Below are 17,367 nucleotides of genomic sequence, written 5' to 3'. Positions count from 1 at the left end.
ACAAAGAGGTCTCTCTTCAGTGTAAGGCTATGTTCACACAACGTAAGTTCCGTGAGAGTCACGGCCATTGTAACAAAGGCCGTGATTCCCACAGAACCTATGTAGTGCTGCCCTCTGAGGGGCGCCTTGTGGCGCCGTAGAAAACTGACATGTCAGTTTTTTGGGGCCGCTAATCAGTCAATAGCGGCTGCAGAAACCCCTGTCTGCACACTATGGAGCAAGCGGCTCCGGCCGCACGCTCCATAGTGTGCTGTGGGGAGTTCTGATGCAGGAGCGCACAAATGCGCCCGCATCAGAACTAAGCGGCGCAAAAGATCATCCGGGGGATGATCTTTTCATCTTCTCAAAGACCTCAGGGTCATGGAATGGCCGGTCTCTTTAAAGTGTTTGAACATAGCCTAATGCTTCATTTGGGCCTCATCCATCCCTGTCCCTACTTGACTGACATGCAGCTGGGTGCAGAGTCCTAAGCAGGGTCAGGAATGGGAGACAGGCAATAAAACCCATTCAGAACTTCGGGGCTTGAGGTGACTCTTTGCACCAAAGAATTTATTATTATTTGTCTACATTATGGAAGCACAGACAGATATGTCAAGGAGACACAAGGCACCTATGATATAATAGCAATAGTTTCAAACTGCTGACACTAACAAGACTGACTTTTTAGTATACAGCTACTTTTAGAGGGGTAGTTCAGTCCAAAAAAAATTCTTTCAAATCAACTGCTGCCAGAGATCTGTAACTTCTATATAAAATAATAAATCTCCAGTACTTTTCAGCTGCTATATGTCCTGCAGGAAGTAGTGTATTTTTTCCAGTCTGACACAGTGCTTTCTGCTGCCACCTCTGTCCATGTCAGGAACTGTCCAGAGCAGCAGCAAATCTATAGAAAACTTCTGCTCTGGACATTTCCTGACATGGACAGAGGTGGCAGCAGAGAGCACCGTGTCAGACTGGAAAGAATACACTACTTCCTGCAGGACATACAGCAGCTGATAAGTACTGGAAGACTGGAGATTTTTTTAATAGAAGTAAATTACAGATCTCTGTCACTTTCTGGAACCAGTTAATTTGAAAGAAGAGATTTTTTGCCGAACTACCCCTTTAACATCACATAACAGTATTCTGGATTCCCGTGTGTTGAAATAGAGGAACCGTTGCAAAAAGCATATTGCATTGCTATATTAAGGTCTGGTTTATCCAAGTAGTTGCTTTCCCAGAGAGTGAGTGAGTGTGAAATAATAATAATGTCATTATATTATAATAATATATATATATATATATATATATATATATATATATATATATATATATATATAACTAATTTTATATATATATATATATATATATATATATATATATATATATATATATATATATATATATATATATATATAGACACTGGAGAAATTGATAACTTTGGAGAAACATACCAACAAGTCCAATTAAATAGGCAGTGAAAAAAGTTCCATAGTGAGACATTTCTAAAATGAAATGCCCAGGAGTATAACACCCAAGTGCTTACTAGGAGGAGGACAAGTTAACCGGCCAATAGAAGTGCAGCCCCATTATCCTGAGATAGTACAACACATGCACGCTTATCGCCGCTGTGAAGCTAGGAAGTGAACTTCTTGGGGTGGTAGCGCCGTTCAAACTGTTCCACATCGAACTTCCTTTTGCATCCCTGATAGTTCATGTAGCGGATTTTCCCAAACACGGCTCTTTCAGCCCAACCCTGGTCATGGATTCCACAGATAGACCACATACAGCCTGGGGGAGAGAAGAGGTGGTAACAAGTCTGCAGCCTTACTGACATCTACATCAAACACGACTGATTTACCAAGCTGGGGGCAGAAGGGGCTGAAGAGAATATATTCTGCAGTTTATTTGGTCAGATTGTAAGTATTGCTGTCTAATACACAAGTGGTTGTATAATATTTTTATTTATATATATATTGATTATTTATGTTATTTTAGAGACAGATATTTTCTTGTTCCAGAATAAAAAGTGTCAATGCAGACATACAAAGAGGAACTCGGAATGACCACGGACATGGCAGATAAAGGCAATGTAAATAATTCTTACACTACTATTCCCTGTGAATCTGCGTCTACTGTAGAAAGGAAGTGTAAGTGATTAAATGCATTATAATTAAAGGGGTAATTCTGCAATTTTTTTTTTTTTTCCAAATCAACTGGTGCCAGAGATTTGTAATTTACTTCTATTAAAAAATCTCCAGTCTTCCAGTACTTATCAGCTGCTGTATGTCCTGCAGGAAGTGGTGTATTCTCTCCAGTCTAACACAGTGCTCTCTGCTGCCACCTCTGTCCATGTCGGGAACTGTTCAGAGCTGCAGCAAATCCCCATAGAAAACCTATCCTGCTTTCCAGACTGGATAGAATATACCACTTCCTGCAGGACATACAGCAGCTCATAAGGTACTGGAAGACTGGAGATTTTTTTTTTAATTGGAATAAATGACAAATATCTGGCACCAGTTGATTTGAAAGATTTTTTTTCTGAACCCCTTTAAAATCATAGAACCAAGTACATAATATGCTTTTCCAGGGACTCAAAATGGACCACCAATACAGCAATGTTTCTGCACTTACCTACATAACCATTGGGATCACGTCCATCCAACTCAAAACGATCATTGAGATAAATGGCAAAGCGTAAGGCTTCTTCCGGGGAGCTGGTCCACTCCAGGATTTTCTTAGCCCAATACATACGCAAGAAGCCGTGCATCTTCCCCTCGTGCACCATCTGCAACTGAGTACAAAGGGTCACATCATCCTGCACTGAACATATAACAACCCTTCCCAATCACAGCACAGATTCTGCACCGGAAAACCACAGAATGGCAATACGGCTAATCCGCTGTGTGTTCATGTGTTAGGGGGAAGAGCAGCGTTTGATGGAAGGAATGCAGGGGGGGGGGGGGGGTAATTTTTGGTTACTACTTTATGAAATATAAAAGACCAAGGCAGAAGTTTATCAAGGGCTTTGCACCTATTTTAGGGTGAATAATTGGATTTTTCGCCCATTTTTGGCCTTAGTTCTATTAATGACGGGTGAATATTTTTAAGGTGCAACTTTTGTAATCAACCTGTTTCGAGTATTAACCGTCAATATTCATGTAGAGGGGTGGGCTGATCAGTGCAACAAGGGCTGTAGTCCCGCCCCCAGGGCACTGAACCAGCTACCTTCTTCCTTATCTTCTCCTGCTCTATGGGAACATACCAGCAGGTGCTGGGAATCAATGGGAAATCTAAGGAGGAAGAGGCAACATTGAAATCGATATAAGGTTTGAACTAAAACTAGATTTAAAGTGTCACTATTCTTTTTTTTTTGCAGAAATCAATAGTCCAGGCGATTTTAAGAAACTTTGTAATTAGGTTTATTAGGCAAACATGCCATTATCTGCATTCAAAAAGACTTTCCCCAGGTGCCCCCCCCCAACCTCCTCTCTCTCATCCACTGCTCATTATCAGGAAATCACCCCTCTTTTACATCGGTCAGCCCCTGTGTAACCTATGGAGAGGGGAGGAGGGAGATTAGTCGTAAAGTTTCTTAAAATCGCCTGTAATATTGATTTCTGCAAAAAAAAAATTTAAACGACAGCGACACTTTAAGGAACAACTAGTTAAAAACCTGGGATGAGATCTCAAAATCAGACCTAAGCGTATGGAAGTCTCTAATCCTGAAGCGCTGTAACATGTGCCATATTCCCCCCAGCATCCCACTGAGGGTCATGGAACAAAGTAAGTGATAAACAAAATGAAGGAAAGGGCCTGCACTCCAGTCCACATGCATCGGTCAGAATAATGCCAATGAAAAGGAAGGCAAATAAGCAGAGATAGTGATAGAGAATAGCAATACAGCCTGAAAACCCACAAAACTAAAGACTGGTCATTACCTGAGCTGCGTTCCATAGAGGATCATGAGTCTTTCCACGTTCCAGTTTCTCCAGCGTGTACACATGAGACCGCGTGTCCTTCGCGTGATCTTTCAGAGTATTCTTGGCCCAGTCGTATGCACCTTGTCAAAAACAAAGTTTTTTATTCCCAGTATAATAAAAAAAAATTACTTAAAAAGTAAAAATTCTAAGCTCAAAACTTTTTTTTTTGTATGTGTACAAGCACTCACCCCTCTACTGATGCATATGGCAAATGGGTTGAAATGTGGGGCCATCAGACACCAGTCCTTCCTACAGGATGAGGGCATAGGGTCCTATTACACCAGATTATCTGACAGATTTTTTGCAGCCAAAGCCAGGAAGAGACTATAAAAGACTGAGATTTCTCAAATCCAATCTGGCTTTGGTTGTAAAAATCTGTCAGATAATCTGTCAGTGTAATAGGGCCCTTAGGCCCTCACCTGTCAGGAAATTCTATTCAGACACGTCGGTTTCTATTGGGAAGGGACACCCTTCTTCCTGGAGGGTGTCCATGCTGGAAAATAGGCCATGTCCTATAATTGCCTGGAATTTCAGCACGGATGCCCCATAGAACCAGGCAGCAGGTAAGTAGGTTTTGTTTTCTCCTCCGTTTTTATAGTCAAGAAGCACTGATGTCTCCTGATCAGCATTTCCTGACTGTAAAAAGGCTGGGGATGTATGAAGGGGCTTATGGAGTGTTGGGGGCATGTCATAAACGCCCAAGATGCAAATATTACTTTTAACAATTACACAAGTACACGGTTTTCATAGTTCCAATTATAACTCTGATCCTACTCAAGTTAAATGTTGACTAATATATCCCTAATCTCTTATCAGAGTAATGGCCTGTGCTGCCCTCTAGGGGATTTTCTTTTCTCTACATCAGATTATGTTATAGCACTTGGTGCACAGTCTCCATGTTCCAGAATAAAAAAAGTGTCAATGCAGACATACAAAGAGGAACTCGGAATGACCACGGACATGGCAGATAAAGGCAATGTAAATAATTCTTACACTACTATTCCCTGTGAATCTGCGTCTACTGTAGAAAGGAAGTGTAAGTGATTAAACGCATTATAATTAACGGGGTACTTCTGCGATTTTTTTTTTTCAAATCAACTGGTGTCAGAAACTTACATTGATTTGTAGATTACTTCTATTTAAAAATCTCCAGTCTTCCAGTACTTATCAGCTGCTGTATGTCCTGCAGGAAGTGGTGTATTCTCTCCAGTCTGACACAGTGCTCTCTGCTGCCACCTCTGTCCATGTCAGGAACTGTCCAGAGCAGCAGCAAATCCCCATAGAAAACCTCTGCTGCTCTGGACAGTTCCTGACATGGACAGAGGTGGCAGCAGAGAGCACTGTCTCAGACTGGAGAGAATACACAGCTTCCTGCAGGACATACAGTAGCTGATAAGTACTGGAAGGCTGGAGATTTTTTAAATAGAAGTAATTTACAAATCAATATGAACTTTGACACTAGTTGATTTGAAAGAAAAAAAAAAAATTGTTGGAGTATCCCTTTAAATCACTTTCCCATTACTAGCGTTGAGCGGAGATGCTGAACCATTCGGGTTTGGCAACATTCTCTGACCATGAATGCTCGGTATTTGAAGCTCCACGCCTGAAGAAGTTGGACGCAGCTCTACGGGATCCTGCATTTTATGTTAACATAAAGAAGGTTTCTATCTCCTAGGGAGCACCGCTGATTCTCTGGTCTTTAATGAAATTCTCACATAACATGGAGCCATCAAGTATATCTGTACCTTCCACTTTGTCATAGTTTTTATTGTAGTAACAGAAATTGTCGGCCAGCTCTCTCCTCACTACCGCCTCCTCCACAAAGCTGTCCACAGATTCCTTGTACTTGTTACGATACTTCTGCACCTCCAGGATGGCTCGCTGCACAGACAGCTGACCTGTCATACAACCAAACACAGAGATGACAGCTCCAGGCCATTACATATCGCTGCAGGCTGGTGGATTATACGTATACGCTGCCATAGCGGCCTGGCTGTAAGGGGGCTAAGGGTCTAGGAAAGTTGCATATGGTGTGCCCTGTAATATTTTGCAGCTCAGGAATGTACAAAAGCCGTGCCATGTGTGTCTATAGGCGTTGACTTTCTCATTTATATAGGTAAAAGCTGAATATATGCTTTATAACACTATTGATTTAAAGGAGAACTCCCATGGAAGTACAAGAACTGCAGGCCGGCTGATGGCGGCAGTAAAATAATAAACACCTGAACTCACCCGTCCCCGTGCCTCCGATGCGTCGCTCCCAGGTCCTGTTCACAGGAGCCGGCTGTCATCTTCTGCTGGAAACATCATGTATCTGGCTTCCCCAGCTGAAACGTCACGTACCCGGCCCGAGCTATTGCCCGGTGTCCCGCCCCAGTCACCGATTGGGTAAGTTCAGGTCTTATATTATTCTCCTGTCTCCTCCAGCCTGCCTGCAGTTTTTGAACTTGTGGGATTTCTTCTTTAAGGAACACAATGCATTACTTGTTTTGTACCAATACTGAATTATAGCTTAAAGTACAGCCCCGAATTGTATTCCAACTACTGCTGTTACTATTGGCAAGAGTCACCATGTAGGTTATCATATACCTAAAAAAGGACGCTGGTTGACCTCAGGGAGATTAACCAAAACAACGCAGAGACACCATCACGTGTCTCGATGTCAGTGAGCTAGCCAGACCTCACTCCGGGAAGGAACAACCAAGCCATGGAATGTCTCCAGTAAAGGAAACCACCCAAGCAAGGTATCCATCCACAGACAGCTGTTTCGGGGTATTTGCCCCTCATCAGTGTGGAGTAGGTTACTGGCTAGCTGGAGCAATGCCTAGTAAGTGCATGCAAAAGGACACTGGTTGACCTCAGGGAGATCAACCAAAACACAGCAGAGACACCATCACGTGTCTCAACGTCAGTGTATTCTATGACATTGCCCCCTGGGAAATCAACCAGCGTCCTTTTGCATGCACTTACTAGTCATTGCTCTCACTAGCCAGAATCCTACATCACACTGATGAGGGGCAAATACCCCGAAACAGCTGTCTGTGGATGCTTGGGTGGTTTCCTTGACTAGAGACATTCCTTGGCTTGGTTGTTTCTTCCCGGAGGAGGGTCTTGCTACTTCACTGACATCGAGACACAGGATTGTGTCTCTGCAGTGTTTTTTGCATATCATATGCCTAAAGACTTAAGGGGAACCAGTCAGCATGACTGTGCCGATATGGTTCCCAGTAGTACACGTGTGGCTGCCCGCCCAGATGACTAGTTTGTTTCCTCTCCCGGCCTCACGCACCGGAATAAAACTCCCTTTTTCCTCAATGTATAGCTACTGCTGCAGACGCGGCCGCTATGCTCTGGGAGCTGCACAGTAGATCTATACAGTTGAGAACCGTATCGGAACAATGATTCTGATTGGTTCCCTTTAACAGATCCCCTACAATACAGGGACATCCTTCTCTCCTACACTGATCACTATTATTCCTGTGCATAGATACTTCTCACAAGGGCAGCAAGATACACGGACAGAACTTTGCCGACTCATGAATAAAGTAGGTTGTTACGTTGTAGAATATTTTGGTAAACTGTAAAATGGTGATCAGAGGGGACAGAGACATTTTTTCTTCACTTACCAAAATGAAACCATGGAGACAGGTTGCTGAGAGCTTGTCTGTTTGGATTGTTTCGGTCGGCGTTAAAACATTTGAGCCGTTCGGATATGAAGGAGCAGAGGATGTCCATTCCTGCCTTAGAACCGGGTTTTGCCCATTCTACTTCCTTAACTGTACGATCCACTTCTAAGCTGGCGTAGCACTTATCCCAATCTATTGGCTGGAGGACGAGAAAGACGCCTGAACATTAGCGGCCAGACAACAAATTTCAATGCTTCCTATTCCTTCATGTTAATGGGGTACTCCGGGCAGGAGACTTTTTCAGTATCGCTAGGGAGGGAGTGGATGAAGACAATGATGTCCACTCACCTCCTCAGTCTGCATCACACTGGTCCTCTGATCTACAGCCACTCACATCTCAGAGGGAACCTAAGACGTGATGTTGGCAGGCCACAGAGGTGGCAGCAGAGAGCACCGTGTGAGACTGGAAAGAATAAAACACTTCCTGCAGGACATACAGCAGCTCATAAGTACTGGAAGACTGGAGATTTTTTTAATAGAAGTAAATTACAAATCTTTGGCACTTTCTGACACTAGTTGATTTTAAAGAAAAAAAAATGGTGAAAAAAAACCTTTAACGCGATATCTTTTGACTTTAAATTCATTGCAGTGCCATCACAGGGAAACATAGTACCACACCGTGCCCATTGAAATGAAGGAGATGTCTGAGTAACGTAGAACAGGTTCTAGAACAAGTGACACCTTCTGTAACAACTGTCCACAAGACGGTCGGTTCTGACTGGAGGAATTCACCAGGTACTCACCTCAGCCTGCAGTTTGGAGCTGTATGGGTGGGTAATGGCTGGAGGGATTCACCAGGTACTCACCTCAGCCTGCAGCTGTATGGGTGGGTAATGGCAGGAGGAATTCACCAGGTACTCACCTCAGCCTGCAGCTGTATGGGTGGGTAATGGCAGGAGGAATTCACCAGGTACTCACCTCAGCCTGCAGCTGTATGGGTGGGTAATGGCAGGAGGAATTCACCAGGTACTCACCTCAGCCTGCAGCTGTATGGGTGGCTAATGGCAGGAGGAATTCACCAGGTACTCACCTCAGCCTGCAGCTGTATGGGTGGGTAATGGCAGGAGGAATTCACCAGGTACTCACCTCAGCCTGCAGCTGTATGGGTGGGTAATGGCAGGAGGAATTCACTAGGTACTCACCTCAGCCTGCAGCTGTATGGGTGGGTAATGGCAGGAGGAATTCACCAGGTACTCACCTCAGCCTGCAGCTGTATGGGTGGGTAGTGGCAGGAGGAATTCACCAGGTACTCACCTCAGCCTGCAGTTTGGAGCTGTATGGGTGGGTAATGACTGGAGGGAATTCAGTAAGAAAATGAGAAAGCTGGTCATGAATTTTCCTCCGAATGGTACGAGCTCCATACTCCTGCTTATTGGAGGCAACCCAGCAGGGGACAATGTTATGTGCATCCACCTGGAAAAAAACATTAGGGTTTGAGAACCAAAAGCCCCAACATAAGGAGCTATAGGGCTCCTGCACACATCCAGGTGGGCCTCCATAACAAAAAAATCAAACAAGCTGTGTGTGATCATAATTCACAGATTCATGGGGCTATTCATTTATATTGGTCGCTATAACTTTCAAAACCTAAATCAGCAGTAGATGTGATATAAAGCAAGTGTGTAATTTACATTCATTATTAATTGTTTTTAGTTATTATGGAAAATGTGGCATTTCCTGTGTTCTGACTTTTTCTTTAAGAGACTAAATGTAGGAAATCCTGTGTTTCCCAGGTCATATGTAGAGATGAGCGAACAGAGTTCGGGTTCGAGTTGATCTGAACCCGAATGTTCGGTATTTGATTAGCGGCGGCTGCTGAAGTTGGATAAAGCTCTAAGGTTGTCTGGAAAACCTGGATACAGCCAATGACTATATCCATGATTTCCACATAGCCTTAGGGCTTTATCCAAGTTCAGCAGCCGCCGCTAATCAAATGCCGAAAGTTCGGGTTCGGATCGACTCCAGCTGCTCCAGGTGCGCTCATCTCTAGTCATATGCACTCACAGAGAAGGCAGTCATGTGATTGATGGACACATTGAGCCGTGACTCTCTGTACTGGCCGGAATTCTCCCGGACCGGTTTAGTCTCTTTTACAACCAGCACAAGACTAAAGTTTCAGGAGACTGGACCTGGATACAGTAAGTATAGCTGTTATATAGCAGCCTTCAGGAGACTGGACCTGGATACAGTAAGTATAGCTGTTATATAGCAGCCTTCAGGAGACTGGACCTGGATACAGTAAGTATAGCTGTTATATAGCAGCCATCAGGAGACTGGACCTGGATACAGTAAGTATAGCTGTTATATAGCTGCCTTCAGGAGACTGGACCTGGATACAAGTATACAAGCTTTGTTTTAAAGCATGATAATGGGGGAAAAAAATATAAATTGAAAACACGCTTTATATCACATTTCTTGTTAATTTAGATTTTGAAAGTTATAACAGTGACACTTTAAATCCACACCATCATATCTGCAGCATGAAGTCTCCAGATTAGGTCCATGTGAATAGGGGGTTAATGTTTAGTTTTGGAAAACTTTCAATTATAAACATTTCTGCAACAAGTCTACCAAATGGGACTATACATACATGCATGGCCGATTTTCCACTACTGTGAACAACTGAGCTATTATAAATGAATTGTCTCTTTGGAAACGAGCTTGGCTGATTTTGACAGGAACCTGCGTCACATCAGCATCTTCTGCAGGAAACATGTAGTATTAGGCTATGTTTACACACAGTAAGAGACTAGCCATTCCGTGACCCGGCCGGGTCACGGAGCGGCCAGTCTCTGAAAAGATCATCCCGGCCAGTACTACAGTACCGAGATAGACAAATCTAACCTGCTGATAGCCCCCTACTGCGCACAGGGGTGCCAAGGAGGAGGATATGTGTCTCACCTTCTTCCTCAGCACCATCCCTGTGCTGTTAGCAGTGTGATCCTCGGTCCGGAGCACCATTAGGAGCACTTCGCCACCAGAGCACTGATCCGGCCCGCTCCCTGTAATGATAATAAATGGAGCAAGAAGGCCAGCTTGCACTCTGGGGGCGGGCAGTGCGGACTGAGGATTACACTGCTAACAGCAGGGGAATGGCACCAAGGAAGAAGGGGAGACACATACCACCCTCGCACCCATGGCACCCTGCGCGCAATACGCTGATATTAGCCGGTTAGATTTGTCTAACCTGGTGATAGTTCCCCGTTACCATGTCTAGTACTTGAAGCAAGATGTGTAATCTAAATTTACCTGGACAAGAGGTACATCTTTGGGCAGACGTTCACAGACATCAGACACCCACTGCAACGGGACACGCAGAGGAGCAAAGTCAGTCACCACCCCACCAATGCTATGTTTCTTTACAAAGTCTGGGAGAACATCTTTGGCGTATCCAATAAGCAAGTGGAGGGGAATGTTGAGACCTTTACAATCCTGAAAAAAAAAAAAAATTGCGTTCTTTCAAATGTCACTTTTTTATGTTTAACCCCATGTTTTATCCTGTGACATACCTCAGCAACTTCTTGTATGCCTTTCAACATGAAGCCATAGTGTCGGATAGTAGCTTCTAAGAACTTAGGAACTAAACAGAAGACAACATGCAGGGGCAGCTTCTGCTTCAGAGCCAGGCGCTGGGCATAGAGAAAGGCCCAGTTATCTGAAAGAGGAGAGTAACAGGAACTTGTTAGTTTAAAGGGGTACTCCGGCAAAAATCTTTTATCTTAAATTACAAGTCTATACAACTTTCTGAAACCAGTTGATTTAAAAGAAAAAGATTTTTGGCCCGAGTTCCCCTTTAAAGATGATAAGGAAGCTTTTTCAAAATCAAAAAGCCGATGACAATCATTGACTGACTTTAAGGTGGTTAGACAGGGACACTGGCACAGCCCAGGGTTAGCCTGCCCATGATCCCTTACTCACTGTCTTTGTGCCCATTGGCGTACACCTACTCCCCTTTGGCAGTCAGTACGCTGTTCTCTTAATTACTCCTCTCCGATGAAAGACACCAAAAGAAGAATACATGACTGCATGAGTGCCGCCCCATGGATGGACAGCTCCTGTGCAAGATTTCAACTTTGAGAACTAAAGAAGGCAGTCTAGCAGCTGTCAAAGGGTAGTAGGGGTCTGCAAGTAGGTATGGAGGTAGGGAAAAAAAAAAAAAAAAGGATGGTATGGACTTGCCTGGGCTCTTCCCAAGCTGGGGAGCTGCTTGTGGCCTGATGACTTAGGCCTCATTTGAATATGAAAAAAAAAAAAAAAAAAAGCTTATATCTCAGGACTGGAAAAGGCTATGGCCAGAAAGAAGGCACCTTGTACTCCGACAAGAAGCCCTACCTAACCCCCGATAAGTTAACAGGTCAACTTTAACATATCAGATTTACTACACCACGAACAGGAAAAAAAAACAAACAAAAAAAAAACTGCACCCCTCCAGCAAATTTTGTAAAATTGTGTAGTGTCTAACCTGCTGATAGCCCCCGGGATAACAGGGAGGAAGGGATGTCTGTTACCTTCATCCTCAGTGCTGTCCCTGTCTACTTAGTCATAGGACCATTAGGAGCACTGCCCCGCTGCCAATCCGCTCCACTGGTATCATTACAAGGGGTGGGCCGCTGGGGATGGATCTCCGCTATGGGGGCAGGTGTTGCTCCTAACGGGTGTCCCAGTGTTCCTGACGGTCCTACCAGACTAAGTGGACAGGAACAGCACCAGGGGAAGGTAAGAGACCTACTATGAGACATATCTTCCTCCTCAGTGTCTCCTGTGCAATAGGGACTTATCAGCAGGTTAGATTTATCTAAAGTGCTGATAGTTCCCCTTTAAGCAGCTCCCATTAACTTAATCGGAGTTGCTCAAACAGTGTATTATTATTTATTTATAAAGCGCCCTTGATTCCATAGCGTTATACAAGAGACACGGGTAACAAACAAGAACATTACAAGATCAAAACACATTACATGAAGGCAGATGGCCGACTGGTACATGGAGAGAGAGGACCCTGCCCGTGAGGGCTTACAATCTATAAGGTACGGGGAGAGAAACAGGAGGTGTAGCACCACAAGCTATGCAGTTTACATAACTCTTGATGCTACATAAACAGTAACACTGCCGGCTATGCCATCTGCACACCTCCCATTATGTAAGGCGCACCTGCATAATACAGTAACAATCCACGCACCTTCCACTCTCTGATCCCTGGACATCCAGTACACTATGCCCAAGGCGTCATCTTTCAGGTCGGCCTCAGCGGACACCAGCCGTACTCTCTTCTTGTTAAACTTGAAGTCAGACACAGAGGCGGCAACACTCAGGCGAGACTTCCTCACCGCCTCTGTGAGATCGCCATCAGCCTCTTTCTTCTCTTGCATCTTCCGCTTTTTGGCGTCGACATCTGAGGTCTCGCTGCTACTCGCATCAGATATTGCTTTGGACTTGGTTTTATTTTCTTGAGGTTTTCTTTTTCCTTGGATTTTGGATGCAGTCGATGATTTTGTCTCGGAGTCGTCCTCCGGGCGGCCGTCAGACTTCTCACTTCCGGACCCTTCGCTTTTGCGCTTTGGAGCCTTCCCTTTCTGAGACGACATGGTTCTGACTCTGGTCAAGGAAAAAGCTCTATAGAAATAGCGCAGGATCAGCGTGGCAGATAGAGATTGTCTGGGGAAAAATACATTCATCCCCCAGGTTAGAGGGTAAAAAAAATAAAAAAAACCTCAGGCAGGTCCTAGTAAGCAGCCACAATGGCGGCATGGATTCTCTACTGAAAAGGCCTGGGCTTTGCAGACATCACCTTCACCTTACAGTGTCAGCAGGAACATAAATTACAGCAGACAGATTCCCTTTAAATGCAAACTAATCAAATGTCATTCATCACTCAGCCCTATACAGCAATGCTGGTGACAGTGGGTGATGGGTGTAGGGTCCTACGAATGGTGAAAGTGGGTGATGGGTTTTAGGGGTGTATGAATGGTGACAGTGGGTGATGGGTGTGGGGTGCTATGAATGGTGATAGTGGGTGATGGGTGTGGGGGTCCTATGGTGACAGTGGGTGATGGGTGTGGGGGGTCCTATAGTGACAGTACATGATGGGTGTGGAGGTCTTATGGTGACAGTACATGATGGGTGTGGGGGGGTCCTATGGTGACAGTGGGTGTAGGGGGGTCCTATGGTGACAGTGGGTGATGGGTGTGGGGGGTCCTGTGGTGACAGTGGGTGATGGGTGTGGGGGGGTCCTATGGTGACAGTGGGTGATGGGTGTGGGGGTCCTGTGGTGACAGTGGGTGATGGGTGAGGGGGGTCCTATGGCAACAGTGGGTGATGGGGGTGGGTTAGGGTTAGGAACCCTCCTGTCCCCCCCCCCCCCATGTATGTGGTACCTCCTGCCCCCCCCCATGTATGTGGTACCTCCTGCCCCCCCCCCATGTATGTGGTACCTCCTGCCCCCCCCCCATGTATGTGGTACCTCCTGCCCCCCCCTCATGTATGTGGTACCTCCTGCCCCCCCCTCATGTATGTGGTACCTCCTGCCCCCCCCCTCATGTATGTGGTACCTCCTGCCCCCCCCCCATGTATGTGGTACCTCCTGCCCCCCCATGTATGTGGTACCTCCTGCCCCCCCCCCATGTATGTGGTACCTCCTGCCCCCCCCCATGTATGTGGTACCTCCTGCCCCCCCCCATGTATGTGGTACCTCCTGCCCCCCCCCATGTATGTGGTACCTCCTGCCCCCCCCCCCATGTATGTGGTACCTCCTGTCCCCCCCATGTATGTGGTACCTCCCGCCCCCCCCTTGTATGTGGTACCTCCTGCCCCCCCCATGTATGTGGTACCTCCTGCCCCCCCATGTATGTGGTACCTCCTGTCCCCCCCCCCCCCATGTATGTGGTACCTCCTGTCCCCCCCCCCCCGCCATCTATGTGGTACCTCCTGTCCCCCCCCATGTCTGTGGTACCTCCCGCCCCCCCTTGTATGTGGTACCTCCTGCCCCCCCATGTATGTGGTACCTCCTGTCCCCCCCCCCCCCATGTATGTGGTACCTCCTGTCCCCCCCCCCGCCATCTATGTGGTACCTCCCGTCCCTATACACAATGCGCAGCATCCTCACACAGGTTACACATACACTGCTTATTATAAGGCTCCATCACAGTGTCCATGTGCAGAGTGAGGGACCCCGCACCGTACCTGTCCACACCCGGGCTGACTCCTCTCCGCCGTCCCGGCTATCACCGCCCCCCGCTCCTCTCTCTGCTTGTGTAACATTCACATGCGCGCCACAACATTATATAAGGCAAAGAATAGAGGACTTTCAAGATGACGTAATACGCCGCGTATTTCCGGAACATTGAGAGCGGACAGCGACACCTGGTGGTAAACAAGGGAAATGATTCACGAGGACGCTACACACTATAACGGCCCATAGAGAACAGCGATGGTCGGGAAAGTTCCTGCAGCGCGGGTGATGCTGCCAGTGTGACCGTCTATATATATGATGTAATAATGTATAACAACAGGATACTGTATGTGCAAAGCATAACCACTTGTGCTGGGAAGGAACTGTAGGAGGTACAGAGGGGGTGGTCAGAGCTGGGTCCATGGTAACTGATGGTCCCTATACTCACTGCTAATGGGTGACAGAGACGGACTCCATCAACTTTCAGAATATATTTGAACTGTTTTGACCATTACAAGCACTGCCCCTCCGCCCATAGCACCAATCCCACCCGCTCCACTGAATAGGTGGGCCGCTGGGGATGGATCTCCGCTATGGGGGCCGGCATTGCTCCTAACGGGTGCCCCAGTGTTCCTGACGGTCCTACCAGACTAATGCCCCTATTCCACGAGTCGTTTGGAGGAGCAAACGAGCGCTCTCAGTGCTCGTTTGCTCCTCGTTCCCCGCTCGCTGCTGCCGCTATTCAACGCGGCTGCAGCGAGCGGGTGAGTGCGGGAGGGGCGGCGGGGAGCTGCGGGGGTGCTGCCCCAGGGATCGCTGATCGTCCGGGCAGCCCATAGGATACAGCAGCGCCTGCTGCCGATGCTCCTATTCAACGGAGCAACGGCAGCAGATCACTGCTATATCAGTCCCTTGTTTTTCAACATGTTGAAAAACAAGCAACTGCAACGATCAGCCGACATGAACGATGTCGGCTGATCGTTGCACTCTATTCCACGGGACGAATATCGTTCGTAGCGGCCGATATCGGCCGAATATGAACGATATTGCTCCTTTAAACGACCCGTGGAATAGGGGCTTAAGTGGACAGTGGCCGAGGAGGAGGGAAAAGGCAGGGCCGTATTTACTACTAGGCACCCGTGCAGTGGCGGTCTTTGGCACCAAGCACCCCAAGCGATCGCTTGGGGCCCCCAACATCCAGGGGGGCCCCCACGCCCTGCTCTTGTGCTCAAGACCCCTGGACAGGGCCGCTGCCCTGCTCGCTGCTGCCATCTGAACTGTAACTATGAGCACTCGTAATGAGCGCTCACAGTTACATGCAGCAGCACTGACAGGGCGGGAGACATTGGCTCCCTTCCTGTCAGTCACTCTTGTGGCCGCAGGAAGGGTTTTCCCTGCGGTCACAAGTGGCAGCTTTGTCCTTGTGGTGCCTGCGCTCCAGTGACATCACTGGAGCATCGGCGCCAGGACAAGAAGAGTGCGGCCTCTTGTGATCGTAGGGAAAACCCTTCCTGGGGCCACAAGAGTGAAGAGAAGAGGAGACGCCCAGACCCAGGTGAGTATAAGTGTTTGTTTTATTGTGTTTTATACTATATGGGAGGGGGAGCACACAGGGGTCTGTTTAACTGGGGGAGTGCACATCGGGGGTCTATATAAATGGGGGGATCACACAGGGGGGCTATATAACAGGGGGAGCACACATGGGGGCTATAGACTACTGGGGCTTCACAGAGGGGTCTATATACTACTGGGGGCAGCACACAGGGGGTCTATATACTACTTGGGGCAGCAGAATCGGGTCTATATACAACTTGGAGAGCCCACAGGAGGTTTATATCCAAGTGGGGGAGCACACAGGGGGGCTATATACTACTGGGGGAACATACAGGGGGTCTATATACTACTTGTGAGGCACACAGGTGGTCTATATATAACTGGGGGAGCACACAGGGGTCTGTATACTACTGGAGCAGCACACAAGGGGTCTATATAATACTGGTGGGGCACACAGGGGGTCTATATACTACTGGGGGAACCACACAGGGGGTTTATATACTACTGGAGGAGCACACAGGGGTCTATATCCAAGTGGGGGAGCACACAGGAGGTCTATATCCAAGTGGGGGAGCACACAGGGGGGCTAAATACCCCTGAGGGAGCACACAGGGGGCCTATATACTAGTGGGGCACACAGGGGGTCTATATACAACTGGGGCAGCACACAGGAGGTCTATATACTTCTGGGGGAGCACACAGGGGGGCTATATATAATGGGGGGGACACACAGGGGGCTATATACTACTGGGGGAAGCAAACAAGGGGTATATACTACTGGGGGCAGGACACAAGGGGTATATACTACTGGGGGCAACACACAGCGGTCTATTGTTTTGGAACGTGTGTCGAGGGGGGCCCCAGACATAGCTTCGCTTGGGGCCCCAGAAATGCCAAGACCGCCCCTGCACCCGTGGTCCCGGCCAAGGGCAGCACCTAGCAGGGGGGCAGCACCAGGGAGGGGGGCAGCACCTAGCAGGGGGGCAGCACCAGGGAGGGG

General features: G+C 47.2%; 1 protein-coding gene across 2 annotated transcripts; it reads right to left on the bottom strand.

Annotated features, from left to right (window-relative positions):
- Nucleotides 1–1,390: 1,390 nt before the first annotated feature.
- Nucleotides 1,391–14,938, bottom strand: LOC138794621 (deoxyribodipyrimidine photo-lyase-like). 2 transcript variants are annotated; one of them, XM_069973390.1, is made up of 10 exons: nucleotides 14,763–14,938; nucleotides 12,825–13,300; nucleotides 11,158–11,303; nucleotides 10,898–11,080; nucleotides 8,903–9,061; nucleotides 7,589–7,787; nucleotides 5,708–5,860; nucleotides 3,921–4,042; nucleotides 2,614–2,773; nucleotides 1,391–1,770 (listed from the first exon to the last, which is right to left on the bottom strand). In XM_069973390.1, exons 2-10 carry the CDS (start codon nucleotides 13,228–13,230, stop codon nucleotides 1,616–1,618), a joined length of 1,683 nt encoding a protein of 560 aa, XP_069829491.1. In that variant the 5' UTR covers nucleotides 13,231–13,300; nucleotides 14,763–14,938; the 3' UTR covers nucleotides 1,391–1,615. The 2 variants fall into 2 exon arrangements, with proteins under 2 accessions (XP_069829491.1, XP_069829490.1); XM_069973389.1 differs by having other exon boundaries at nucleotides 14,825–14,938.
- Nucleotides 14,939–17,367: the final 2,429 nt, after the last annotated feature.

The sequence above is a fragment of the Dendropsophus ebraccatus genome, chromosome 6 (assembly GCF_027789765.1).
Source record: "Dendropsophus ebraccatus isolate aDenEbr1 chromosome 6, aDenEbr1.pat, whole genome shotgun sequence".
Lineage (NCBI taxonomy): Eukaryota > Metazoa > Chordata > Amphibia > Anura > Hylidae > Dendropsophus > Dendropsophus ebraccatus.
The sequence above is the reverse complement of the archived record's forward strand: the minus strand, read 5'-3'. Positions and strand labels throughout refer to the sequence as shown.

Bases quoted from the DNA above. Each gene is read 5' to 3' on its own strand.
- LOC138794621 (XM_069973390.1), bottom strand. From the start codon at position 13,230: ATGTCGTCTCAGAAAGGGAAGGCTCCAAAGCGCAAAAGCGAAGGGTCC. The intron at 5,861-7,588 runs GTAAGTGAAGAA...GTTGTATGACAG, and splicing joins GTCTCCATGGTTTCATTTTG to GTCAGCTGTCTGTGCAGCGA. The intron at 2,774-3,920 runs GTAATGACCAGT...CTTTGTACTCAG, and splicing joins CTCTATGGAACGCAGCTCAG to TTGCAGATGGTGCACGAGGG.